General features: G+C 35.8%; 3 protein-coding genes across 8 annotated transcripts in view; 2 read left to right on the top strand and 1 right to left on the bottom strand.

Moving 5' to 3' along the window:
- Positions 1 to 1557: 1557 nt before the first annotated feature.
- On the top strand, positions 1558 to 6760 carry LOC131525544 (HLA class II histocompatibility antigen, DP beta 1 chain-like). Of its 2 annotated transcripts, none has more exons than XR_009267245.1 (6): positions 1558 to 2268; positions 3276 to 3545; positions 3700 to 3981; positions 6079 to 6195; positions 6283 to 6367; positions 6721 to 6760. XR_009267245.1 is itself a non-coding variant. In XM_058753295.1 (6 exons), the coding sequence occupies exons 2-6, from the start codon at positions 2205 to 2207 to the stop codon at positions 6306 to 6308; spliced, it is 759 nt and encodes a 252-aa protein (XP_058609278.1). In that variant the 5' UTR covers positions 1793 to 1810; positions 2168 to 2204; the 3' UTR covers positions 6309 to 6428. The 2 variants fall into 2 exon arrangements, 1 of the variants encoding a protein (XP_058609278.1); XM_058753295.1 differs by lacking the exon at positions 6721 to 6760 and having other exon boundaries at positions 1793 to 1810; positions 2168 to 2268; positions 6283 to 6428.
- Positions 6761 to 8111: 1351 nt separating this feature from the next.
- hsd17b8 (hydroxysteroid (17-beta) dehydrogenase 8) lies at positions 8112 to 11035 on the top strand. The gene is made up of 9 exons (XM_058754162.1): positions 8112 to 8294; positions 8683 to 8885; positions 8969 to 9085; positions 9759 to 9854; positions 9994 to 10079; positions 10279 to 10363; positions 10553 to 10595; positions 10727 to 10801; positions 10897 to 11035. Exons 1-9 carry the CDS (start codon positions 8249 to 8251, stop codon positions 10914 to 10916), a joined length of 771 nt encoding a protein of 256 aa, XP_058610145.1. The 5' UTR covers positions 8112 to 8248; the 3' UTR covers positions 10917 to 11035.
- A 1865-nt stretch (positions 11036 to 12900) lies between these two features.
- The window catches only part of col11a2 (collagen, type XI, alpha 2), a 38129-nt gene continuing 25508 nt past the window's right edge, over positions 12901 to 25521 (bottom strand). For all 5 annotated transcript variants that reach the window (XM_058754158.1, XM_058754160.1, XM_058754157.1 and 2 more), the window contains 39 exons: positions 25399 to 25452; positions 24756 to 24800; positions 24574 to 24627; positions 24314 to 24421; positions 24042 to 24095; positions 23883 to 23936; positions 23629 to 23673; positions 23342 to 23395; positions 23163 to 23207; positions 23009 to 23062; positions 22868 to 22921; positions 22723 to 22776; positions 22380 to 22577; positions 22195 to 22248; positions 20859 to 20966; positions 20667 to 20774; positions 20527 to 20580; positions 20283 to 20336; positions 20064 to 20171; positions 19918 to 19971; positions 19723 to 19776; positions 19486 to 19539; positions 19328 to 19381; positions 19093 to 19200; positions 18956 to 19009; positions 18747 to 18800; positions 18609 to 18662; positions 18331 to 18384; positions 18148 to 18255; positions 17998 to 18051; positions 17258 to 17419; positions 16525 to 16578; positions 16247 to 16282; positions 16008 to 16061; positions 15615 to 15894; positions 15411 to 15523; positions 15233 to 15301; positions 14267 to 14503; positions 12901 to 13047 (listed from right to left, as the gene is read on the bottom strand). In XM_058754158.1, the coding sequence (XP_058610141.1) occupies positions 12901 to 13047; positions 14267 to 14503; positions 15233 to 15301; positions 15411 to 15523; positions 15615 to 15894; positions 16008 to 16061; positions 16247 to 16282; positions 16525 to 16578; positions 17258 to 17419; positions 17998 to 18051; positions 18148 to 18255; positions 18331 to 18384; positions 18609 to 18662; positions 18747 to 18800; positions 18956 to 19009; positions 19093 to 19200; positions 19328 to 19381; positions 19486 to 19539; positions 19723 to 19776; positions 19918 to 19971; positions 20064 to 20171; positions 20283 to 20336; positions 20527 to 20580; positions 20667 to 20774; positions 20859 to 20966; positions 22195 to 22248; positions 22380 to 22577; positions 22723 to 22776; positions 22868 to 22921; positions 23009 to 23062; positions 23163 to 23207; positions 23342 to 23395; positions 23629 to 23673; positions 23883 to 23936; positions 24042 to 24095; positions 24314 to 24421; positions 24574 to 24627; positions 24756 to 24800; positions 25399 to 25452 (3213 nt within the window). The remainder of the gene's footprint in view (positions 13048 to 14266; positions 14504 to 15232; positions 15302 to 15410; positions 15524 to 15614; positions 15895 to 16007; positions 16062 to 16246; positions 16283 to 16524; positions 16579 to 17257; positions 17420 to 17997; positions 18052 to 18147; positions 18256 to 18330; positions 18385 to 18608; positions 18663 to 18746; positions 18801 to 18955; positions 19010 to 19092; positions 19201 to 19327; positions 19382 to 19485; positions 19540 to 19722; positions 19777 to 19917; positions 19972 to 20063; positions 20172 to 20282; positions 20337 to 20526; positions 20581 to 20666; positions 20775 to 20858; positions 20967 to 22194; positions 22249 to 22379; positions 22578 to 22722; positions 22777 to 22867; positions 22922 to 23008; positions 23063 to 23162; positions 23208 to 23341; positions 23396 to 23628; positions 23674 to 23882; positions 23937 to 24041; positions 24096 to 24313; positions 24422 to 24573; positions 24628 to 24755; positions 24801 to 25398; positions 25453 to 25521) is intronic.

The following is a 25521-nucleotide window of genomic DNA, read 5'->3' as shown; positions in this document are numbered from 1 at the left end:
ATTCTATTACACAACAATAACAACAACCAAATTTGACATTTGTATTTTTTTATTTTTTTTCCCAAAATTTGTACATATGTAACAGTTTCATGACCTCGCAGCTTGCATCTGTCAATATGACCTGATTTCTGTTTCCTGCATTATTTTTTTCTTTGTTTACTACTGTCTTCAGCTCTTCTCTTTAGTATTGTGGCTGGTTTTTTCCACAGCTCGTTGTGTTTTTTTAAGAAGACAACAGCAAAACATGACAATGAAATGAAACCTCAAGCTGCAAGCATCATCTCAACAGATGCTTCATGCGACCATTATTCTCATCTGAAAAATGTCATGTTAATAAAGAGGGTGAGATGTCCTTAAAACAAAAACTTGCGGCTCAGTGTTACTTCAAGTGCATGCTATTTCATTAGCATACTTCTCTAATTTTCAGTGGAATATTTATTGCATCTAGGCATATTACAGTTAGTCAAAACCATGGGGGAAAAAATTGCTGCTTGAAACAAAATATATTCAGCTAATTGCCAAATTTCTCATTTTCATTTAGTTTATCTTGTACTAAATACTTGAACTATATAGACATTAAAAAACTAATAAAAATGGCTATAATAGAAATAAAACATTTTATATAATATTAAAGAGAGTGTATACGTAGGTATATATTAAAATATAAATTATAATTGATTAAAGTATTAAACATCTGTAAAAATGCATTGCACAGATCAGGATACTATCTTGAGCTACATCAGGTGGCAGTAGTTGTTGTTGTACGCTGAATATCGTCGGTGAATCAATTAATCCTGTTAGCATTAACATCTGTTAGCACCATTCATCTCTATCAGTGTTGCCAACTTAGCAATTTTGTTGCTAAATTTAGCAACTTTTCAGACTACCCTAGCAACTTTTTCTTCCAAAAGCACCTAGCAACAAATTTAGCAATTTTAAAAAATGTATTTGGCAACTTTTAGCAACTTTTGATAAGTGACTCTTTCAAAAGGATGGAAAATGTCAAAGAGACATGTGTCTCAAATTACACAAAAAGAAAACCAAAGATGCCATGTCAGTACACCCATCATGTGAATTGAGTTAGCTGCTATTTGCAATTGTTCAATTTAATAATAATAATAACTGAATAATTTAATAATTGTTCATTTATGATACACTTTGTTAGTAGCTTGTACTTGCCATTGTTGATCAGTTAGTACGCTGTAAGAAAAATGGAAAAGATAGGCTACTAGTAATTTTCCAGGATGTTATCCATTATCCATTGTAACCCTGTAACCCGAAAACACAAATGTGTAATTTAAAATGCAGGTAAAAAACCAATACGGAAAATTCTTTCATATTAACATAAGTTTATTGTGCCCTATTTTTACAGCCTTTTCTTGGAGTGTAGCATACTAACTACTAATACATTGCTTAAAGCATTATTGTTGAGAATGTGTTATATTACTAGTTTACTAGCTATAAAAAAATTAATTAAATTTTTTTTAATTGTAATCATTCAAAAATGTGTAAATGTTCAATAATTCAATGTATTTTAAAATACAGTTATTTATATTTTAATATAATATTTTGCATATTATTTTACAAACAAATCTAAATTAACATATATAAAATATATATTTTTGCTGAGATTTGATGTTGTGACAATTTTGCGCCGTGATTACGCAATGACGTCATCGCGCAATGACATCACAACATCATTTAGCAACTTTTAGCAACAAATCGACCTTCCTTTAGCAACTTTCTCTGAAAATTAGTTGGCAACACTGATCTCTATGGCAGTTGCTCATTTAGCAGAAGCCCCATAGTGGTGTGTTGTGCTGAGTGTAGTAACGATTATATTTGGGTAACATAAATGTATGTATAGATGGGTTTGTGTTATTTAGGTCAGACAGTAGTTCATTGGGTTGTCAAACTGAGCTAATAATTGTTCTGTAATTTAGTTAATTCACACTTAATGCTCCTTAATTTTTATATTAATTGTAATTGAATTTTTTAGATCATAGTGGTGTGAAAACTGAAATGTGTTTTAGTAAAGACAAGAAACTTGTTGAAAGAGTGTTTTACAGGCATTTAACTTTTTGTTCCTGGTCTCATGCGTGATTGATACTAAATTATGAGGAAGTATCCATAAGAAGTGAAGCATATGAATGCTTTCATTATTCAGACTGATTTTCAAACAGCACTAGAAGAACAACACAGAGATGAGGACACTCGGACTTGGACTTGTCCTGGTGGGCTTTGCTTTTTGTTGTGTCTCGTCTAAAGGTGAGTTTAGTTCAGTTTAGAAATTATATGAAGACAGGACTGACTTGTAGGGCCAGTCTGGCCATTTTATGGTGACTAACCATATGATCAAATACATTTGAGCTTCTTCTTGTGGTTTGTTAAATGTACGTCCCTGTTTGAGCTTTCTAAAGCCTCAATCCGGATAAAACAAATTGCTTATTTCTGGACTCCTAAAAATAACTTGACCCTAATAAATGGGCCATGAACTGAAAAATCAAGAACTTTTGACATATAAGAGGTCATTGTACTATATAAAAAAAACATCTTTGTAAATTTCAAAACTTTCTTGTTAGTCTAAAAACAGCTTATATTGAAGCCAATCTGCCAAAATGACAGCTTGTGGAATGTGGCACTTTATGACGTAATAGTGTGGCTAAGCACCGCCTCCGCAGAAGAAGATCAACACCTGCTTCTACATCGCTGCCTGTTTAGCCCCGCCCACCGGTTCATGCACATAGTGTAAATAACGAGAGAGGCAAACGCAGGTCTACTCTACGCAGAAACCAAACGATAAAGATATTTGCATTGCCATGCTTTTGATCCCAACATTAGCAAAGAGTGAATGAACTTTATTTTTAATGAAGGATGCAGGCTGATAAACAAACACAACTATTAGCCAATCATAGCAGTGGGCGTTTACTTCCGAGTCTACAATCCAGCATGCCTATTCAAACGGAGCTTTCTGATGAGGGGGTTGAAACAAGACAGAAAATAGCCTATTATTTCTAAATTGTGATGTTTTTTGATGTACAAATCTGGATAACATTATAAGTGGACATCAGAGAACAGTACAAAATAAAAAAACAGAGGCAGGTCAAGGTTCTTTACAGTGGAAACAAATTATTAAAATGTTCTTTTCACAAAGAAAAAGTGTTTATTTAAGAACTGTTTACTGAAAGGTTCTTCTATGGCATATTGAACTCTCAAGAACATATCTTAACTGGCATATACTGAAATTTATTTGAATAACTGTCTGTTCCCTTCAGATGTTTATGTGTTCCAGGACATCGATGAATGCGAGTTTAGCAAAGAGGATTTGTCTGACATGATCTACACAGTGAAGCTGGTCTTCAACCAAAAGCTTCTCTGCATTTATGACTCGAGGTTGGGCAAGTATGTTGGTTTCGATGAGTATGGGATCAAAAATGCTGAGCATTACAACAATCAGAGCTGGAAGATGAAAGAGCGGAAGGAGCAGGTGGAAACACTGTGTAGAGCTAATGCCAGACTTTATATCAAAAGTGAAGCAAGAAAGGGTGAGCAAACTCAACTCCTCAGAAATGACCTCAGTTTATTAAGCCAGAGTATAAAACTGGAAATGAAAGCAGAGTCTGAATTGTTTGAAGAGTTGCATCAGTTAAATTTGATGGATTTATCTCACTGTCATTGCTCTTGCTGTCTTCTCAACAGTGCCGCCCGTTGTTACGGTACGCTCCAATAGTAAGGCTCGTTACGGTCAGCTGACCACGCTGGAGTGCCATGCGTTCGATTTCTACCCCCAGGCCATCAACGTCACCTGGCTGCTGGACGGATCAGAGGTCACTGGAGACGTGGTCTCTACTGAATTCATGGATAATGGCGACTGGAGCTACCAGATGCACTCATACCTGGAGCTGGTGCTTCACAGAGGAGTGACGGTGAGCTGCCGAGTGGAGCACAGCGGTCTGGAGGAGCCTGTCCTCGTTCTGTGGGGTGAGACACGCTCGTGATCTGTGCTGACTGTGCATTAGATAATACTGTGTTATTTATATTATGCTATTTACTCAATATGGAGTTATCTTACTTAAAATATGATGCATGGTCATGAAAGTAATCAATATGTTAATTAATATGTTGAGTTATTCCAATACTGGATGTCCTAATGTAGAATGCAAGTCTGAGGGCCTGTCTATTGGGTAGTGCTGGTGGTTTCCATTGGGTTGTTTCAGTGAACTCAAATAAACCTATGAACTCTGGGTGATTTCCAGAGTGTGACAGATAAACAAGTTTGGGGTTTGTCCCATGTGGCCACCTTATTGGCAGCAGAATAAAGGTGGCTGATCTGGCCAAATTCCGCCATTAAAATGAAGTGGCCAGGGGAATAAAAGTGGACTGATAAGAAATTGTGGTAAACCAGATTAAATTAAAAACCGAAACTAGCCATTTTGGTTAGAAAGATGGGTATAAAATGTATGCCCCGACAGACTTTAGATGTGGCTTTGTATAAAGTCTTATTTTGACATCTGGAACTCTGCTTCTTGAGTTTATTGACAAATTTGAGAAGACCATCGTTTGTTTCCACAACAATAACTGCTGGAAATCACGTGATTGGTAGGATGATTATATGACTATCAGTGCACATGTTACATCTAATTCTTGCAGAAGAACTGACCAGGGTTATTATTGATAAATAAATGTATTAATTACATTTTTACAAACTTTTTTAAATTTAAATAAAGCTGTAATAAAATAAAATAAAATATAAATAGTGCATGAAAAACTTAAAACTATTAAAAATGAAATGGTAATATTTATAAAAACTAATAAAAATGAGCCCCAAATCACAAAAAAATTAAATAACTGAAAATAAAAAATGAAAGGCTAATTATTGATAAAAACAAAAACTGTATTTAAATAATATTAAAATAACTCTGGAAGTGAAGAGGCATTGTATCCATGACTCAACAGATGGTGTATAACAGAATTACTAAAAATGAAGTTAAAATGAACTGAAAATAATAAATAAAAGCTAATTAAAATTATGCATATAAACTATAATAATAGTATATAAATAATATTAAAATAACAGGTATTTTGTAAGAAGGTAATATGGTCTGGTGCCAAACAATACAAAAATGTAACTACATTAAAATAGAAAATACAAAAATAAAAACTAGCTATTAATTAATTGTTAATAATAATATTAATAAAAATTAATGAGAATATTAATGAACATATCACAGTATTTAAATAATATTAAAATACTATTGGAACTGTCAAGGCAATAACAAAATGACTAAAAATGTGAATAATTAAAAAAAAAAAAAATATATATATATATATATATATATATATATATATATATATATATATTAAATAATGAATAATGGAAAAAAAAATGGAAAAAAAACAAACAAAAAAAACTATAATACTATATGAATAATATTAAAATGACACTTGAACTGTGCAGGTATTTTGTTCATGGCCCAACAAATGTGGTCTGGTGGAAAACAAAATTACAAAAAATGTACTAAATTAACTAAAAATCAACCTAAAACAAAAATAAAAATGTAAAATATAAACAGATGCTATTTAAAAATATGAGTAACTATAATAGTGTATAAATAATATTAAAATGACAGTGGAATTGACAAGGCATTCTGTCCACAACTGACAAATGTGGTCTGGCGCATAACAAAATGACAAAAAAATTAAATGAAAAGAAAAATTAAGACTAAATGGTAAATAAATAATATTAAACTAATACCGTAAATGACAAGGTGCTTTGTCCATTACCCAACAAATGTGGTCTAGTCCAAAGTTTCCATCACTTCCTCTTTTCTCTCTGCAAATACAAAGCCACATCTTTCAAATGCTCCTGTGTATGTTTGTGTTCATGAAATACTAGTTCTTCTGATATCATGCTGGAATCACTGTAGAAGTTTCCAGCTTGTAAAATCCACACACATGCATTTTGAGTCATAAAATCCAGGTGTTTTTCTTGCATTGCTGGTTTATTGATTTTCATGTACTGTTAAAGCAGGTTTTTTATGTCTGTCACTGGTTCATTGTCTCTTTTCTCACACTCAGACTCCACCTCTCTCGATACCAGATTCATAAAGTTAGCTGTGGGTTGCTCTTTTTTCCTTATCGGCCTTGTCGTGGCTCTTTCTCCTGCATTCTGGCACTACAAGAAACAGCACAGAGGTAAACCTCTGCCACTATTGGCCCTAAAATAATAATACAACTCTGATAATGCAGGAATATGAAAACACTTTTCTTGTTTTCCCCCAGGTTTTACCTCTCTTGCCCTCCATTGAGAGCTGTTTTTATGATGTTAAGGGTGGAACCATTGAACGTCCACTCTGCTTTTGCATGTGTATGTAAATCATTTATTTCCCCCTGTTGTTGTATATTATTGCTCATTTTAATAAAGACTTATTGGCATAATTTACCTATGCATGATTGCCTCTGGCTTATTTACATATCAAAACCACAGCTCTAAACAAAACATAAGGACAGACAGAAAAAAATATGCAAAATAAATGCCTCAAAATTGCAACAAAATATCAAAGAGGTTGATAAAAATGTGTCTGTGACTCATTTGTGTATAGGGATTCAATGATGTTTTATTTTTAATCTAATGGTGTTGAATGATATCAGTTGAGATGGAAAAGCTGCATAAATACAGCCTCTCGGGACGGTGGTTAATTGTTCTGTTTATTTCCCCAGACGCTGGTTTGTGTTTCAGAGCACAGGTGCAGTGCAGAGCTCATTCACAGTCAGTGAGAAGCCAGAGCATTATCAGGAGCTCAGGAGTGTTAAAGCTCTTCGCGACTCCCTGAAAAATCTCATTACAGCTATATTTGAGCTAGGAAAAAACTTTTTAATTAACAAAACTTAAAAAAAAAAAAAAAAAAAAATTCAGTAGTTTGAGATTTAAGAAAGCAAGCAAAATATGTAGAAAAGATGGCACAGACATTATATACAAAATAAATATTTATAGTTATAATTTTTGTACATTGTAGTATAATTTGTTGACATTTTTTTAACAAAAACTTTTACATTTTATTTAAAATAATTGTAATAAATGGATTGTTATTAAAAATCTACACAAGACAATTTGAAAATATAACTTTTATATAAATCTAAGACATATTGAGGGTCCCTTGGAAGTTTAAATTGAGTTATATTTAAATTGAAATATATTGAAATTTGGTTTTTTAACTTTAGCACCGCAGGTCATTTGTGATCCTGGAGCACAAAACCAGTCTTAAGTCGCTGGGGTATATTTGTAGCAATAGCCAAAAATACATTGTATTATCAATTTTTCTTTTATGCCAAAAATCATTAGGATATTAAGTAAAGATCATGTTCCATGAAGATATTTTGTAAATTTCTTATCGTAAATATATCAAAACTTCATTTTTGATTAGTAATATGCATTGCTAAGAACTTTTTTGGACAACTTTAAAGGCGATTTTCTCAATATTTTGATTTTTTCTAGCAGATTTATCTCGACCAAATATTGTCAGATCCTAGCAAACCATATGGAAATCTTATTAACTCTTTAAGCTTTCATATGATGTCTAAATCTCAATTTCCAAAAATGCACCCTTGTGACTGGTTTTGTGGTCCAGGGTCACATTTGTTTTTGTTTTTTCTCAGTTGTACACTTCTGTCCTCTTGTGGTCAGTTACGGTATTGCTGGACATTTGTAAATTACTCCGGTGCTGATTTAGCTTCTCAGAGCGATGTAATAATATTTTCTCTCGTTTCTTAAATGTATATTTTTTTTAATGTGAAAATAAAAATATTTTTTTAAAGAGTTAACTTTAACAATCAAGGACCTTATCACCACTCTCTGCTTACGACAGTAATTGCATGCATTACTGTTCAGTTCAATTAAAACGAGTCAATGCAATTCTCAGTCATTTTAATAACTTAATTTCACTGCATTAAAACACAGAAACAGAAATCAATTATTTTAGCCTTAAAATTACTTTTAATCCAGGTCATTTATACTCAGACGTCGTGTTTGCACCAACAAGCATAATTCATCAAAGAAGATAATAAAGGTTTTGAGCGACATAAATGTGAGCATATTCATTTTATTTTTCACATATCTTTTAAGAAGACACCAGCTGTGCGAAATGCTCATGTCATGATGACTTTGAAAGTGGTAGAGACCGTAAATAAGTAAATATGGAAATATGGTTTCTGGCGGCCTCTTGCGGACTACAGCACACTGTACAGCATCATGGCGGCGTCCTCGCGACTCATATCCAGGCTGACATTAGTGACAGGTGTGATTTAAATACATTTAATTTGCTTTAATGTTCACCTGTATATTTTTTTACTGTATTTAAAGTCATAATAACATTTTACAGTTGGACACTTTTGTCATACAAGTCAGCTTTGAGTGCTCGTGAAGCAGTTTGTAGATCATGCAAGCTGAAGGTTGACTGTGTAAAAACGAGTGCATTGTTTAAAGCTACAGCTACCATATTGTTCTCAGTATTTATATATCAAACAGAATACATAAAATGCTTAAGCTTTTTTTTAACCCTTAGGAATTAGACTAGATTTTGCAGTGTGTCATCATGCATTGCATATTTAGGGTATATGTCATTTATTTTTTTGAAAGGTTTTGAAGTGTTTGTGTTGATCAGATGATGATTTGTTGTGTTTCAGGAGGCGGCAGTGGCATTGGCAGGGCTGTGTGTCAGAGGTTCGCCTCTGAAGGAGCTTCTGTAATAGTGGCTGACCTCAATGAAGAATCAGCCAATCAGACGCTGGAGCTGCTGTCACATGACCTCAGAGGTCAGCAGCACATGGCCCTGGGGGTGGATGTGTCATCTAAGGACAGTGTGGAGAAACTAGTGACAAGTGTACAGGTGTGAAAGACGTGTTAATAGGCTCTTCTGGAGCTCGAACAGTAAATCAGAAAGTTCACATGTTTATTCTTGTTTTCTTGCAGCGCCGCTACTTCCAGCCTCCGTCTGTGTGTGTGAATGCAGCCGGGATCACGCAAGATGACTTCCTTCTCAAGATGGAAGAAGATGATTTTGACAAAGTAATCAAGATTAATCTCAAGGTACTGCAGTCCAGAATTTAATTATTGTGTTTAATGTCACTATATACAGTCGTGAGAAGCAACAGAGGATGATCTTTGATCAGTGTTTTACAGAGTCTGAGAGCAAAAGGTGATGGGAGAAAAATACATATATATTCTTTTTTCTAAAAGTAACAATCTTACCAGCAAATTGAAGAGTCACATTTTGTGAAAGAACAAAAAAAATTAATGTCTTTGTCAAGGCTGCATTTATCTGATGAAAAATACAGTAAAAACAGTAATATTGTGAAATATTTTTACAGTTTATAATAGCATATTTCTATGTGAATATATGTTAAAATGTAATTTATTCCTGTAATGCAATTAATTTTCAGCATCATTATTCCAATCTTCAGTGTCACATGATCCTTCAGAAATCGTTCTAATATTCTGATTTGCTGCGCAAGAAACATTTGTTATTATTGTTATCATTGTTGAAAACAGAAACCTTTTGTAAAATGCATCCTTGCTGAATAAAAGTATGAATTTTATTTGAAGATTTATATTTCAGCCCAAGTTTTGAATGGTAGTGTCTGTGTATATAGTTGTTCCCATCAAGTTGTCCTCTTTTTCGTAGTGTTTCTGAAAGTTTTGTAAGTAATCTCGAGGGTGCGCAGGCGTGTGTCTGATCTTCTGTATTGCTGATGTCTTTCAGGGCACGTTTCTCGTGACTCAGGCCGTCTCGAAGGCTTTAGTTTCTGCAGGAGCTGTGAAGGGCTCCATCATCACTGTGGGCAGCATCGTGGGCAAGGTCACGCATCTAGAGCAGTATCAGGCTCTAGTCATTTTCTCGCTGTTTTATTATAGTGGACATTTAACATTTTTACACAGCAGACGGTTAACATTTTCAGAGCATATTATTACTTAAGTGTCTGTTTCTTTGTCTGTAGGTTGGGAATATCGGGCAGGTGAACTACTCCGCTTCTAAAGCCGGAGTGGAGGGACTCACTCGAACCGCTGCCAAAGAGCTGAGCAAGTGTGTGAGCATTTCATTATAATCTCACACAGTAATTATAACATTTACACACCTGCGAGTTTTGCTTTAGGGTTTGTGGTCTGCTTATGTCTTAGTTATGGGCTGGTTGAGCTTTTTAATTGAGAAAAGTTTAAAGAAAGAGTGCATTGTTCTATATGTGTATGATTTTATATGAAAAACATTATTTTCTTCCTTTTAGATTTGGCATTCGCTGCAACTGTGTCCTGCCCGGGTTCATCACTACACCCATGACAGATAAAGTACCAGAGAAAGTCATCGATAAAGTAAGCAAGAATTATTTAAGTGATTGTTTTTCATAGATTTTACAACAGCTTTGAACTTTAGTAAAGGATCCTAAAATTGAATAAGATTTATGAATTGAAATTGCATGGTTGATGCATTGTCAGACAATGTAGCACACTGAAGTCACATCTATTGTAACTATGAGCACTATTTTTGATAATTTTTTGCAGCTCACAGCCATCATTCCAGTGGGAAGAATGGGAGAACCTGCTGGTACATCTTTTCATTACAGAAAAACATTTTCATGAACATATTTCTATCAGAAGGGTGTTCTAATAATTGCTTTGGATTTGATATCTTATTATATATAAATATCTATTTCTCACTCTTGCTTCCCTGTGCAGAAGTAGCTGATGCATGTGCATTTCTGGCTTCTGATGACAGTCGATATATTACTGGAATCAGCATTGAAGTTGCTGGTAAGACGCTTGATCTCTTGCTGATCAGCAAATTGTGCAATTTCATTCTCAAGTGTGTTTTGAACTGACGTGGCGTTTTCTCTTTAACAATACAGGTGGACTCTTCATTGGCTGAAAACTGTTGAATGACACTAAACTGATCACCAACTCTGTGCCTTCATCTTCGTGAAGTTGTCCTTGTATAAATTACATTTAATTGCTGTAAAATATTGTGAACAATGTAACAAATGAAAATTAAAAATTCTATATTTATACAATTAAAATGTGGATATTTTACACCGAACCCACTTATAAAAAACAATTAAGTTGACACAGGAGGAAATGTGTTGATGTGTGGTTTAATGGGAACGTTTGGACCAAAACAACATCAAGTCAAAGAATTAAAACAGTTAACATTTCAAAACTCAGACTAATAGAGTGAAACAAAATTCATCATTTAAAAGGGTTTTAGGAGTCGTTTGAAGGAAAGTGGCCAGATTACATATTGTGGTTTTTCTGAGACACAAGAGACGTGTTAAGTTGTTGAAAGCTGAAAATGGGAGTTCGGCTCAGAAGCGTGGAGAGGCAGATGAAATATGAGCAAAAGCACCGAAACAAACGCGGAAAAGAACAACAAAGGAGTCCAACAGCTCTTTAAATAGATTATATATTACACAAACAGATTCTGAAGTACTTACATAAAACACGTTTTAGCACCATATTTTATAAAGACAGATGTTTGTCTCACCGACAAAAACAATCCTAGCAGTATTGTCCTTGTGAGAAAACCACACAAACAACTTTTAATTCACAAATGATTTTTTATAGCTTTTCATTCCCCTCGCCATGTTTTAAAAAAGAAACAAAAAATATACATAAAAAACAAACCACCATCAGTTTCCTTCCCTCTCCTTCCTCTTCCTGTCCCTTCTCCACTGCTGTCTGAATCTCGAGACATTTCGGTCGTTCTGTTGTCTCCACCTGAACCTCAAGCTGTGATGTAAACGTGATCTATCACCAAGTGTACATATCATACAGAGAAGGCAGATTTGCTTTCTGGGGTTTAATTTACATATTTAATAGATGAAAAAACTACAGGAAATAATTACAGATGAATACCACATTATTTTGTACTGCAAGTGTTGGTCATTTTCTTGTGAGCACCTGTTTGTTTCACAAAATAAATACAATAAAATATTTCTGTACAAATGGTTCTCATGCACGATTCCAGCCTGAACACTGTCCACACGAAAGGTCACGAACCCATGAGCTCGCTGCGGGTCAAAATGGCACAATGTTAAAAGCGTGCCAGAAAAAATGCTAATTTTTAAAGGCCTCTGTAATGAAACAATAACCAGCTTGCATACGTTCACCAAAAAATACTGGACTGGTAAATTGGCAGCATGTTCACAGCATGAACCAAAAAAATTGAGAATGCTTACAGATTTTATCATTCTATAATAAATGTACAACAATATCAAATTCAATACAATTTTACACTGTAAATGGCTTTTCATTGCGTATGTTGACGACGTGATTTGAAATGGTTCTAATGGAACTTTGACGCTCTGCTTCCGTTCCTCAGTTTAAATGTAGCACCTGCAGATCATTCTATTCTAGAAGGTAAGGAAGGAAGGGGCGGAGCTTCGCACAGGACTATTTGGGAGCGATCAGGCATGGAGGTAGGAAGAGTGGAGCGTCTCAGAAGAGGAACAGTGGGGAGGGGATCTGTGGGAGAGAGAGGGGGCCGAAACGGGAGGGTCTTCCGCTTTAGGCCAGCAGTATCTGCGCCATCACAGAACATCTTCTCTCCTCTCCTGCGAGAATGGCTCTCTTCTCCTCCGTTGCTGGGAGTGTTTTTCCCTGGGCGTGTACTTTGTGTGCAACTTTGTTTCACAATGTGTGTGTGCATATGTGTGTGAATCTATGTGTCCCACTTCTTACACGTGATTTCAAATGTCTTTATTAGTGTTGGCACATCTCTATGCGGTGATATTTATGTCTAGGTTTTAAGTGCATGATTAATGAGTGTGTGTGTGTGTGTGTGTGTGTGTGTATGAATGTGTGTGTTCTCGCTTGTATCGGTGATTGTATTCCCCTTGCCCTCAGCATGTGTGTGTTTATCCCAGGAAACAGACAGGTCCCACTTCAAAACCAAATTTCTGATTGTCCTCCCCAAAGTCTGAGATCCTGATGTCCAGCAGGGGGAGCTGCTCCACCTGAGGTGTGTTCACCTCCAGCACTGTCCTGTCCAAGCCTTTACGATACTGCAGGGGAAGAGGCGAAAAGAGGGTGTAAGGTTTTTAATAATTACAAACAATGTTTTTAGTGCTGTCAAAACGATAAATCGCAATTAATCGCATCCAAAATAAAAGTTTTTGTTTACATAATATATGTGTGTACAGTGTATATTTATTATGTATATATAAATTTACACACATACAGTATATATTTTGAAAATATAATTTATATTATATATAATATATATTTAATATATAAACATAACTTATTTTTTGTAAATATATCCATACATTTGTGTGTATTTATATATACATAATAAATATACACAGTACAAAAACATATTATGTAAACAAAAACTCATTTTGGATGCAATTAATCGTTTGACAGCACTAATTTAAAAAAAATAATATTACATTTTGGTTTCTAAAAACAAACCTTAAATAAATTGTGTAATCAAGACGAGGTGCAGTTTACATTTAAAAAATATTAGTTGTTTAGCAAACTATTTTTTGCACTTGATTTCATAAATCAGATCAAACTACAAAGTTTGTAAAGGTTTTTAAAATTTTTATTTTATTTATTCTTATTTATTTATTTAAAAACTTTTAGAATAAATTCGGTGCTTGTATAATTCTCGCAACAGTAATAATATACACTACTATTCCAAGTTTGGAGTAAGATTTTTAGAAAAAAAAAAACTTTTATTCAGGAAGGATTCACTTCAACTTGATCAAAAGTGACAGTAAAGACTACAATGTTACAAAATATTATTTCAAATAAATGCTGAAAACAAATGTTTCACTGTTTCCATAAAAAATATGAAGAAGCACAACTGTTTTCAACATTGATAATAATCAGAAACGTTTCAAATCAGAATGATTTCTGAAGGATCATGTGACACTGAAGACTGGAGTAATGATGCTGAAAATTCAGCTTTGATCAAAGAAATAAATTACATTTGACAATATATTAAAATAGAAAACAGTTATTTTAAATTGTAACAATATTTCACAATATTACTGTTTTTACTGTATGAGCAGAAGAGCTTCTTAAAAAACCGACCACAAATGTTAAAAAAAAGTTACATTAAATAACTGTAATTTATAATTTAATTGATAAGAATCTAATGTAAAAATATATATATATTTTCATGCCTTAAAATACTTATTATACAGCGAAATTAAGCTTGTATTTAGCATACAAACATACTGCAATCTCTGGTTTAATCAGGATGAGGTAACTTACAGAGCAGCCGTCGACGAGGGCTTTGATGTAGGGGCTGGTCTCGTAGCTGAGCTCTTCATCGTTGGCACCCTGGAAGTGTAGTGCCCTCTGGTAGCCGCTGTCGGTAGTGAGGTCCGCCCAGGCCACTGATCGCTGGCAGTGGTAGGTCAGGTTTTGACGAGCCTGAACGCTGAGCAACCGCAGGAATCCCAGCTGGACGACACCCACGGGCTCTCCACTCAGGTCAACGTATGAAAACTACAACAAAAACGACAACGTTAAATATAGTGATTTTGACACTGTAATATTTCTTAGATTTTGATATCTAAAAAAACATTAACTAAACACACTTTAAATGGATAGTTCACCCAAAAATTTAAATTCTGTCATCATATTCTCACCCTCAAGTCATTCCAAACCTATATGAACTTCTTTCTTCTGTTGAACATAAAGGAAGATATTTTGAGGAATGTGGTTAATCAACCAGCTGCTGGTCCCCATTGGTTGTTTGGTTACCCACATTGCTCAAAATATCTTCTTTTGTAAATGATGACAGAATTTTGGGTGACGTATTAATTTAATAAAGAGCTTTTGGTTAATTTATACATATAAACCTGGACCACAAAACCAGACTTAAGTGTCAATTTTTCAAAATTGAGATTTATACATCATCCGAAAGCTGAATCGCCTTTAAAGTTGTCCAAAAAAGTTCTTAGCAATGCATATTACTAATCAAAAATGAAGTTTTGATATATTTACGATAAGAAATTTACAAAATATCTTCATGGAACATGATCTTTACTTAATATCCTAATGATATTTGGCATAAAAGAAAAATGGATAATTTTGACCCATACAATGTATTTTTGGCTATTGCTACAAATATACCCCTGCGACTTAAGACTGGTTAAGTAACATATTACTTGGCTAAATTAAACATATGAATCAAAGACATGATTTTGAAGAGTTCTGAGGCGATAAACCCACCTTGTTGCCCTTTGCAAACTGACTAAACCAGGACCCAGGCTTCTCCTTTGGCCAAGTGTTTATCTTCACCTATGGCAGAATTTGGGACTCGTAAATTCAGACCAATCAAGATTTCAGAAGTCTAAGGACGTTGCAGTAAAGTATAAACATATAAAAGTGAATGACAGCAAGTTCTTACATTTTCCACAGCTTTGCTGGGATACAAGCATGTCTCTCCACCAGCAGTGAAGTTACAGTAAACCTTGAAAGAGTCGCGAGCGCATCCCTGATTTGGATCAATCCAGTACTCTCCTGAATAAAAGAATAAGAATGATTCAAATGGAAAATGGCTCGCCATTGGTTACGGAATGCGTCAATCACATAGTAACCATGACGATCGTACCGTCTTTCAGATCTGGTTGGCTGAGGTGGAGGTCCTGGCAGGTGCGGGCCGGGCTTTCCTGTGTTCCCAGCGGGAAGCGCATGCTCTCGATCTCCTGGCGCAGGGAATTGAGCGAGCCGAAGATCTCCTCCATACCTTCATTACCGGTCAGGAACGCTGTGCCCGTGGCGTCGGCAGCCTCAGCGTCAGTCTCAGAGAACATCTTACTGCCGTCGATGGAGCGCTTGGACTTCTTAGGGAACTGAATGGGCAGCGGCTGGATGACATCTCCAGGGGGTCCCTAAAGCAAAAGGGAAATTCAGCTGCATTTCATGCATACAGGATCTCTGGGATATGCTGATCTCCAATGATGCTTGTGCAACATTTGTATTGTAGATAACAGATATAACTCACAGGTGGTCCTGGTGGTCCTTGTACACCCTTTTCTCCTTTAGGACCAGCTCCACCCTGTATCACAGAGAGCAGACATACAATATTAGTGTCATTTTACAGTAAAGTACGAGAAATGTGGACTATGTATAGGTCTTATTTAACATTTCATTTTCATGGCTCATGAGATGCTTTTCACAGTCATAACACATTTTATGTTAAGTACAAATATTTAAGGAAGGACATATGCAAGGATTACTCACAGAGGCACCTTTAGCTCCTTTGATACCCCTCGGACCCTGTGAGAAACATCACATCCATTCAGCTTTAATCCATGAGACCAGTGTTTGGAGATGATATATTTTGGTGCTTCAGAGCTCAGCTTGAGTACTCGTAGTTTCAAGATTTCATAAAAGGTTTAACAAAGGATTAACCGTGAAGAATAAGTGCCACTGAAATACCTAAGGCACGTTTCTCCACAAGAATTTAGTATGATAAACAGCTTTATAAAACTGAGAAATGGCAATGAATGTTTACTCACAGGCATACCAGCGGGACCTGCAGGACCAAGAGGGCCAGTTCCTCCAGGCATACCCTAAAATAAAACACATCAAGAAATGGAAAAAAACAAACATGATTTTTGATGATATGAAACAGGATATAAACTGGGAAAGTTTTGCATGTATGCGATTGTTCAGAAGTTTGGTGTTTGGACAGATTTTTTAATGTTTTTGAAAGAAGTCTCTTCTGCTCACCAAGGCTGAATTTATTTGATCAAAAATAAAGTAAAAACAGTAATATTGTGGAATATATTATGATTTAATATAACAGTTTTACATTTGATAATATTTGAAAAAAATATGTGGTGACAAAGCTGAATTTTCAGCATCATTACTCCAGTCTTCAGTGTCACATGATCGTTCAGAAATCATTCTAATATGCTGATTTTCTGCTCAAAAAACATTTCTGATTATTATCAATGTTGAAAACAGTTGAAAACTGCTTCATATTTTTGTGGAAACTAGGATACATTTTATTTCTCAGGATTCTTTGATGAACATTAAGTTAATAAGAACAGCATTTATTTGAAATTAAACCTTTTTCAACATTATAAATGTCTTTACTGTCACCTCTGATCAATTTAATGCATCCTTGATGAATAAAAGAATTGATTTCATTAGAAAATCTTACTGACGCCAAATTTTTGAATGGTAATGCATATATGCCTGTGGTCTGATTTTGATGTGCACAGGACGTGACCAGACTTCACATACCGTTTCTCCCTTGGGTCCTGAAGATCCCTGAGGTCCAGACATGCCTCTGTCTCCTTTCTCTCCTTGTTCTCCTGGAGGCCCAATCAGACCAAGCATACCTGGATGTCCCTTCTCACCCTTAGCACCGGGGTCACCACGAAGACCTGGCAAACCTGGAGGACCCTATGAGAGGAGGGGAACAATAATTTGGCATTCAACACATATACACACATCTCATGAAACTGTGATAATAGTTCACTTCTTAGAGTAAGTGTTTCAGGTTTTAATACTTGTATATTGAATACTCAATCCATTACTTATTTGATAATACAGCAGGTCTTTTAGTAACAAAGAATATAACCGCACACTCACTCACAATTATTACCAAAAACAATGAGACCCAAAAAGACCAACACAACATACCCAGAGATTTTTTGTTTCTCATTAAATATTGGGCTTGTCAAGATGTAATGTGATATATGGATCAGTCTGTTATTTTAATTGATCAAGATTGTTAATTAATTATTGAATACTGATAGTGATGTAACTATGTTTCATCTGTGAGCTATTGTTGACTCGATTTATGATGTTCTGCATTTTGAGGAAATTGTAACTTGACAATGGTTTGTTGCAGACATATTGGTTATAATGAACTTGTTGATGAGTGTGCACTTATACTCTTCTTCACAAAGTATTTTTCTCTAACTTGTACCTCCATAAGGTGTGAGTTTGCTGTAATGCTTTAATACAGAGGCTCTTACCATTGGTCCAGGAGGTCCCTTCTGGCCAGCAGCACCTGGAGCACCTTGCTCACCCTAAATGAAGTTATCAGTTATCAGAAGATCATTTTGATAAACGTTACAGTAGTTATTGTTAAATAAACAGACAAAAACACAATTCCATTATCATACCACTGTTCCAGGCAACCCTCTTAGACCCTCAGTTCCTGGTTTTCCTGGTTGACCCTGTGGCCCCACAGGGCCGGTCTTTCCTGGAGGGCCAAGGGCACCTGAATCCCCCTAAAAAAACATATTACATGAGGACAAAAAACTACAGAAATTTACAATAATCTACAATAATTTACATAGTCTTACCTTGCTTCCTTTCTCTCCCTGACGACCCTCAGGTCCCCTTGTGCCTGGAGGACCCTGAAATAAGAACATTAACACACAATTTCAGAAATATGTCCAGAAATATGCATTTTTCTATTTGAACCTGTATTTTAGTTTTTTTTTTTGGTTAACCAAATATGTAAATACAACTTTGTTACAGTGAAATACACCATCAATTATCGTTATACAACAATACAGAGCTTACAAATTAACATATGATGGTGGTAATGTTGGGCTTTTGTAAAATAAGTTGATCTTACTCTCTTTCCTGGAGGTCCAGGTGGTCCGTTCTCACCAGTTGGTCCAGGTGAACCCTAAAGCCATGCAAAAATAGTGCTCAGTGTCTCCTGAAAAACACCTTATAAGTATGCATAAGGAAGATTTGCATGACCACTCACAGCTTCTCCTTGTTCTCCATCCTCTCCTCTTTCACCCTTTGCACCATCTTGGCCCTGTAAAGAAGATCAGAAAGAAAGTCAGACATTTTTTCTTGCACTGATGAATCATATACAATAAGACCAGGAACATGTATGAAGAGTGGGTCAAATTCAATTTCATGTTGACTTTAAGCGTCATGTTTAACTACATAAATGAAAGCTCTACTCACTCGTGGTCCAACTTCACCAGGGGGACCGGGATCACCAGGGAAACCAACAGGACCCTTGAAAACACAGAAATCAGCGGCTGAAGTGTCACACAAAGACCTATTTCTCATTTCAAAGCTAAGTCATGTTTAATACATACAGGGTTTCCTTTGGGTCCGTCATCTCCAGGGGGTCCTTTTCCACCAGGAGGACCAGAGGTGCCCGGCTGCCCAGACTCTCCCTTCTCACCACGCTCTCCTCTTGGGCCCTGCCATCAGATAAGCAAACCAATAAGGTGTTAGCTATTTTACATCTATTAAATAAATAAATAGAAGTGTGAGCATTTTGTACAGATTCAAAATGGACAATAAAAATGTTTTGACTAAAATTCTCACCATTTTTCCTGGCTCTCCACCAACACCAGGTGGTCCGGATTCACCAGGCTCACCCTGTCAATACAAATAAAAAGACGTCAAGTGCCATCAATCAGATTTGCTGATCTTGTCAATAAAAGTCATCATCCATGTGGAAAGTTGAACTCTTTTAAACTTGCCTTCTCTCCTATGGGACCTGGATTACCCAAACCTCCTGGAGGACCTTGAGGACCCTGAAAAATTAAGGATGTGCATTAAATTAGACACAAAAGGCCTAATTTACTGACCACAGAATGCCATGATTGGCCAATAAATAAAGTATTCCAGAGAGTCATTGCATAGTGATCATAAAACATATAATAATGAACTGTCATCATTTGTATATTATTATTCATAGTGCAAATTAAGGTACTTACATCAGCACCATTAGGACCAGCTGGACCACGTGGACCTGGGGGACCAGGAGGACCCTATAGAAATACATAACCAGAAAACATTAGGATATACAGCCATCATATATATTCATTCTAAGGGTGATGCAAAATGCTAAAACATCATATGTTGCATTATATACATCAATTGCACCTTTAAATCAAAATATTAAGACTCACCAATGGACCAACATCTCCCGTCTCTCCTTTTTCTCCAGCTGGGCCTGGCAAACCCTAAAGACGTGAATGAAGAACAAATAGCTAAGACATCCAGTATGTAGATTTTAATGGGTATGAGCGAATAAAATACAGTTTGAACGCAGTACCTGCAGTCCGATGGGGCCTGGAGGACCTGGGAACCCTCTTGTCCCTTCATCTCCCTTAGCACCAAATGGTCCCTGTTGACCCCTCGCACCTGTCTCACCATCAGCACCCTGAGAAGAGATTTGAAATGGGGTCGATCACAAGCCTATTTAACCTTTTGACTAACTGTGAATAGTAGCATGAATTTGTGATCCCATTTATTTGCATTAAACCACACTTACAGCTGCACCAGGCTGTCCAACAGGACCCATTGACCCAGGTGGACCAGGAGGACCCTGTAAATATGCAAATAATTGATTATAGAATGATCCACCAGAATAAGTTAAAGAAAATCTAAGCATGCAAGAATTTCAAATTTAAAGACCAACTGAAATGGCTTTATACACTTTTATTAGTTGACGCATTCTGTTGAAACAGGACGTTCACATTTTTTCAAGCTGAAAGGCTGAAAGCTCATTTACTCACATGTTCTCCTTTGGATCCTTTACCTCCCTTTTGTCCTGGCTCTCCAACCTCACCCTATACAAAAAACAATTCAAATTTACATTTGTCAAGAACATCCACATAACTGTGATTTGAGTTTGAGATATGAAGAGGTCGCTGACCTTGTCTCCATCCTCTCCAGCAGTACCTGGAGGACCGGCAGGGCCTGGGAGACCAACTGGTCCTTGGATGCCGTCGCGACCAGCTGGACCAATTGGACCTTTCTCTCCCTGTAAGACAGGATTATATTATTTGATAGGCCTATATATAAATCCGTATTAGAGATAAGGTGCAAACCTAGAGTAGACACTTACTGGCACTCCTTTTTCTCCCGCTGCTCCAGGGGGCCCCTGAGGTCCAGGTCGTCCAGGTGGGCCGACAGGACCTGCAGTGCCAGCTGCTCCTCTCTCCCCAGGTGATCCCTGCATAGAAATACAGTTATGGTAACATACTGAAAGACCATCATTTAATTTCTTAATTCCTCAAAAATAAGATCATAAACCTCTGGGAATTATTATTTATCATTATTATTTCATCCTAAAATAATAATAATAAAAAAAATCATTTTTATAACAATTAAGCACATAATTTATTCTCTCTAGCCCACTCTAATGTGAAAATAGAGTTCTCATTATGAAAAATATATTTTGTAAAAAAAATTGAAATTGTAAATATTATTTAAATCGTATACACATTGCAATTGCAAACAACAAGTACAACTGTAAGTACAGTATACATTACAGTATTGTATTTATTATACTACCTTTAATTTATGTTAATATAAAATAAATCAATTAAATGATTAAATATAGAGATAAATATTTGATATGCTTGATTGTCATTAAAAAGGATTCATTTTATGCAGAATATAATTACTTATATTTCCTTTTGATTTTGGTGTGAAATATGAGCGATATCAATATGAATTCATAAGTTAGTGGGGCACTAATCACTAATTAATATCTCTATACTCTTAAAAATAAAGGATGTTTTTGCAGTGATGCCATAGAAGAACCATTCTGAGTTCCCAAAGAAACTTTCAGTTCTTAAAGGTGCTGTATGTAAGTTTTTGACTCTACTAAAACATAAAAATACCATATGTTTGCAGATATGTAAGAAACATGCTAAGTTAACATGTTTATCTGAAAAACAATGCTACAGTCAGTTATTCTCCTTTGAAAATGGTTTTGGTCTGTGTAACCCGCCCACTGCCAGTTTACCCAATTGTATTTCGGCACCCCGGGATGCCAGTTGGCAGAAAACACAGCGTATTTCAATTCAGTCATGGAAGCTGCCAAGGAAGGTGCGCTCGTTCCTGTTGGTGTCATCAATCTGGCAACCTGCGTGTGTGTCAAGTCTGAGGAGGAGGGGCCGGGTGAAAAAAAACCCTCTCCAAAATTTTGAATTTGGACTGCAATACCTAGTTCAATCCTACATACAGCACCTTTAAGAGAGCCATTTTGTCTTATAGTGTGAACAACATTTTATAACTTAGAGAACCTTTTTGCAGTATAAAAAACTTTTGTGCAATAAAAATGTTTTATGGATGTTAAAGGTTCTTCATGGAACCATAAATAACAATAAAGAACCTTTATTTTTAAGAGTGTATCTACTTGACATGTCAGATTCTGGTTATTATGAGCAACGTACAGCAGATCCGGGTGGTCCAGCAGGGCCTTCATTTCCTTTCAGTCCTCCAGTGCCCTGTGAAAACACAAAGGTACAGCTCAGTTAGGTATAAAAACATTTATGTGCAGTTTTAAAGTTGGTTGACAAAATACAATTAGAAAAGGTTTTATAATATAAAATTCTCTAGAATGGGTGAGACTTATTACTGGAGTTCCTGGCAGTCCTCTCTCTCCTGGGAATCCTCTCAGTCCAGGGGGTCCGTCTTTACCGGGGCCGCCAGAGGGACCGGGATCTCCTTTGGTTCCCTCTTTACCAGAAGGCCCAGAAAGACCTTGCTCACCAGGTGGTCCTGGGGGTCCTGGGTGACCACGCTCACCCATTGGACCAGTCTCACCAGAGGGACCCTAAACAAGAACTAGAAATGAGTAAAGCTTGTACAGTTCCATACATTTTTTAATTGATTTTAAAGATTTATTGATTTTTGAGGAATTTAATGAACAATTTCTCGAGAAAGAAATCCATTTTGCTTGATAAATGCACAAAACTCACCTGTGGTCCAACAACTCCTGGTGGCCCAGGTGGTCCAGTTTTGCCTTGGAAACCCTAAGAATGCAATGTGAAAAATATATGTTGCTGTTTAACTTTGATCAGAGTGAATTTTGTACTTTAGGTGATAAAAATGAAAGATACGTACAACTTCGCCTCTTTGTCCAGGGTGTCCAGGCAGTCCATCTTTCCCTGGAGGTCCCTTCAAAAATCAATTGACATATCAATAAGCAATAGAGAAAAAAGAAAGTTTTTAAGCATCAGATCAAACTAATAAACCGTTCCTTACAGGAGGTCCCTTTGGTCCAGGGAATCCATTTGGACCTTGAGGTCCAGTTAGCCCCTGAAAATATGCAGAAACATTATAAATAAATTAAAGCTGAAGTAAAAATCTAGACTGAAATATTTTGAATAAATAAAATAAAGTTCTGAAATAAACATACTCTCTCCCCAGGTGGTCCAGAAGGCCCGTCACTGCCGGATCCGCCCTAAAACATCAGAACATAGAAACTGATTGATTGAAATTAATTGATCTTTATTGTCATTGTTGAAAGACTACCAAAATTACTTGACCAGCTCCTCAAACAATGTCCACAAAAATAACTTGAAATTAATCTCATACCTTAGCACCTGGTTTTCCTGTTGCCCCACGGGGTCCTCTCTGCCCTCTGGGACCCTAAAAAGATTTTAAAAAAAGAAAAAAAAGAAGAAGTCTTAGAAAATCATTGCACATTGCTTTACAAGTCAACTGATTTGAAATTTGTCATCAGCTTGAATCAAAACTCGCAACTTTAATCTACAAAACAAATCAGACCATTTCAAATCAAATGAAAGCAAAAATTGCTTGTTTAAAAAAAGTGGAAGAGAATAAGATGAGAGAGGAGATGATGAATTAAAACAGGCCCTTACTGTTGGCCCTCTCTGTCCTCTTGGTCCAGGTTTTCCAATCAAACCCTGGAAAGAGAAAAATCAATTCAGAATACTTCAGATTTTCAAAATAAAGAAAGATAGTCTATGTGGGACTATTTCAATTTTTATTGTGAGTGAAGGACTTTACTCAACTTTGACCTTTAATGCAGACCTTGCATTGCCATCCCTGTGACTTATAAATGCTTCTACTGTAACTGTTGAATTTTAGTCTAATTTAGTCTAAAAATTCTTACCCTTCCGCCTTTCTCGCCATTTGCACCAGGGAATCCTGGGAAACCCAGGGAGCCCTAAAAATACAAGCATTATATTGATTTAAAAATGCATTCAATTTGATTAAACACTTGGCTATATGTCTTATAATGCATATTAAACAATATTATTATTTTGTTTACCTTAATTCCTTGCCTTCCGGGATATCCAGGAAGTCCAGGCACACCAAGTTTACCCTGGATTGGCATAATTTTGTACGATTTAATACATTTTTAGACCAGCAACTAAAATACATTAATTAATTAGTTTTATATTCATGAATATAAATTTAATATAAAAAACATAACATTTATATTCATTACAGCTTACTGTTAATATTAATGGCAATGCAAAACGTAGCTTATGTAATGGAACAAATTAGAAATCATGACTCGTTTTGCATGATCAAACTAACCTTCTCTCCCACCAGGCCAAGAGGACCGATTTCACCAGGGGGACCGACGCGACCCTTCGGCCCCTCAGGACCGTCCTCTCCTCTTGGGCCAGGCACTCCCACCTCTCCCTGATGGTGCACAACAAATCTCAATGGCAGTTGAAATGGGTCAGTAAAGTCAAGTGCTTTATTACCATTTACTATCATTTTACATTTGTGCTAAATCACATGTTAATGGATGTGCTTCTATCCACTGATGATTTGTAATATGTAAGACATACCCTCTCTCCCTTCACACCAAAGTCTCCTTTGACTCCAGGGAATCCGTCCTCTCCCTGAAAGTAAAGTAAAGTAAAAAAAAAAAAAAAAAATTATTTAGCACTGATTGTTACATATAAAACTGTAGCACAAAATTGGTTTGGGTTTATGTTTAAACTTGATGCTTTGGACCAAAAACACTCACCTTCTCTCCCTTATGGCCCTTCAGTCCACGGATACCTTGAGCTCCCTGTCATAAAACATTTAGTCTGTTATCTTAATCTTAAAGCAGATATTAACTATCAGCAGCCATTACCAATACATAAAAATCTCCATAGACAGAACTGCATATAAACGCCCCCCTTGTGACTTTTCCTGGCTGAAGGACTTAATGTCCTTTCTACACTAAGAAAAAATTAAACACACCATTAGAGACTCTGTTAACTCATTTTACAAAGTGTGGAACTCTGTCCTTTCTTTTGTTGAAACTCAAATATCCTCATTAGAGATATTTATTTTAATTTTTTGTTCCTGTGGGTTAATTTGGGATAGGTAGGGTTAAGAGTCTTGTTCTGGTTTCTTGTATAATTGTATTCATCTTTCACTATGCCTGTTAAAAAAAGAAAATTACAGGTTGTGTTGTTTATATTGTATGGCATGCATATATTGTCATTTTACAATCTGTTTAATAAATATATTGCAAAAAAAATAAATAAAAATGACTCAGGGTGATTAAAGGATTTTTTTTATTCTCCATAATACTTGCACAGATATAATGTTCATTTGGAAAATGATCAAAATAAAAGCTATCTGCATCCAAACTAATTATAAGAGGATATATATTTTACCTTAATTCCCCGAGGGCCAGGATAGCCAATAGACCCCTGAGGACCATTAGGACCCTAAATAAGAACAAGAAAAATAAATGTCAACATATGAACACACCGGGACTTATGAACATGTCTGCCCTG

Source organism: Onychostoma macrolepis, chromosome 19 (assembly GCF_012432095.1).
Source record: "Onychostoma macrolepis isolate SWU-2019 chromosome 19, ASM1243209v1, whole genome shotgun sequence".
Lineage (NCBI taxonomy): Eukaryota > Metazoa > Chordata > Actinopteri > Cypriniformes > Cyprinidae > Onychostoma > Onychostoma macrolepis.
This window is presented reverse-complemented; position numbering and strand designations above follow the sequence as displayed.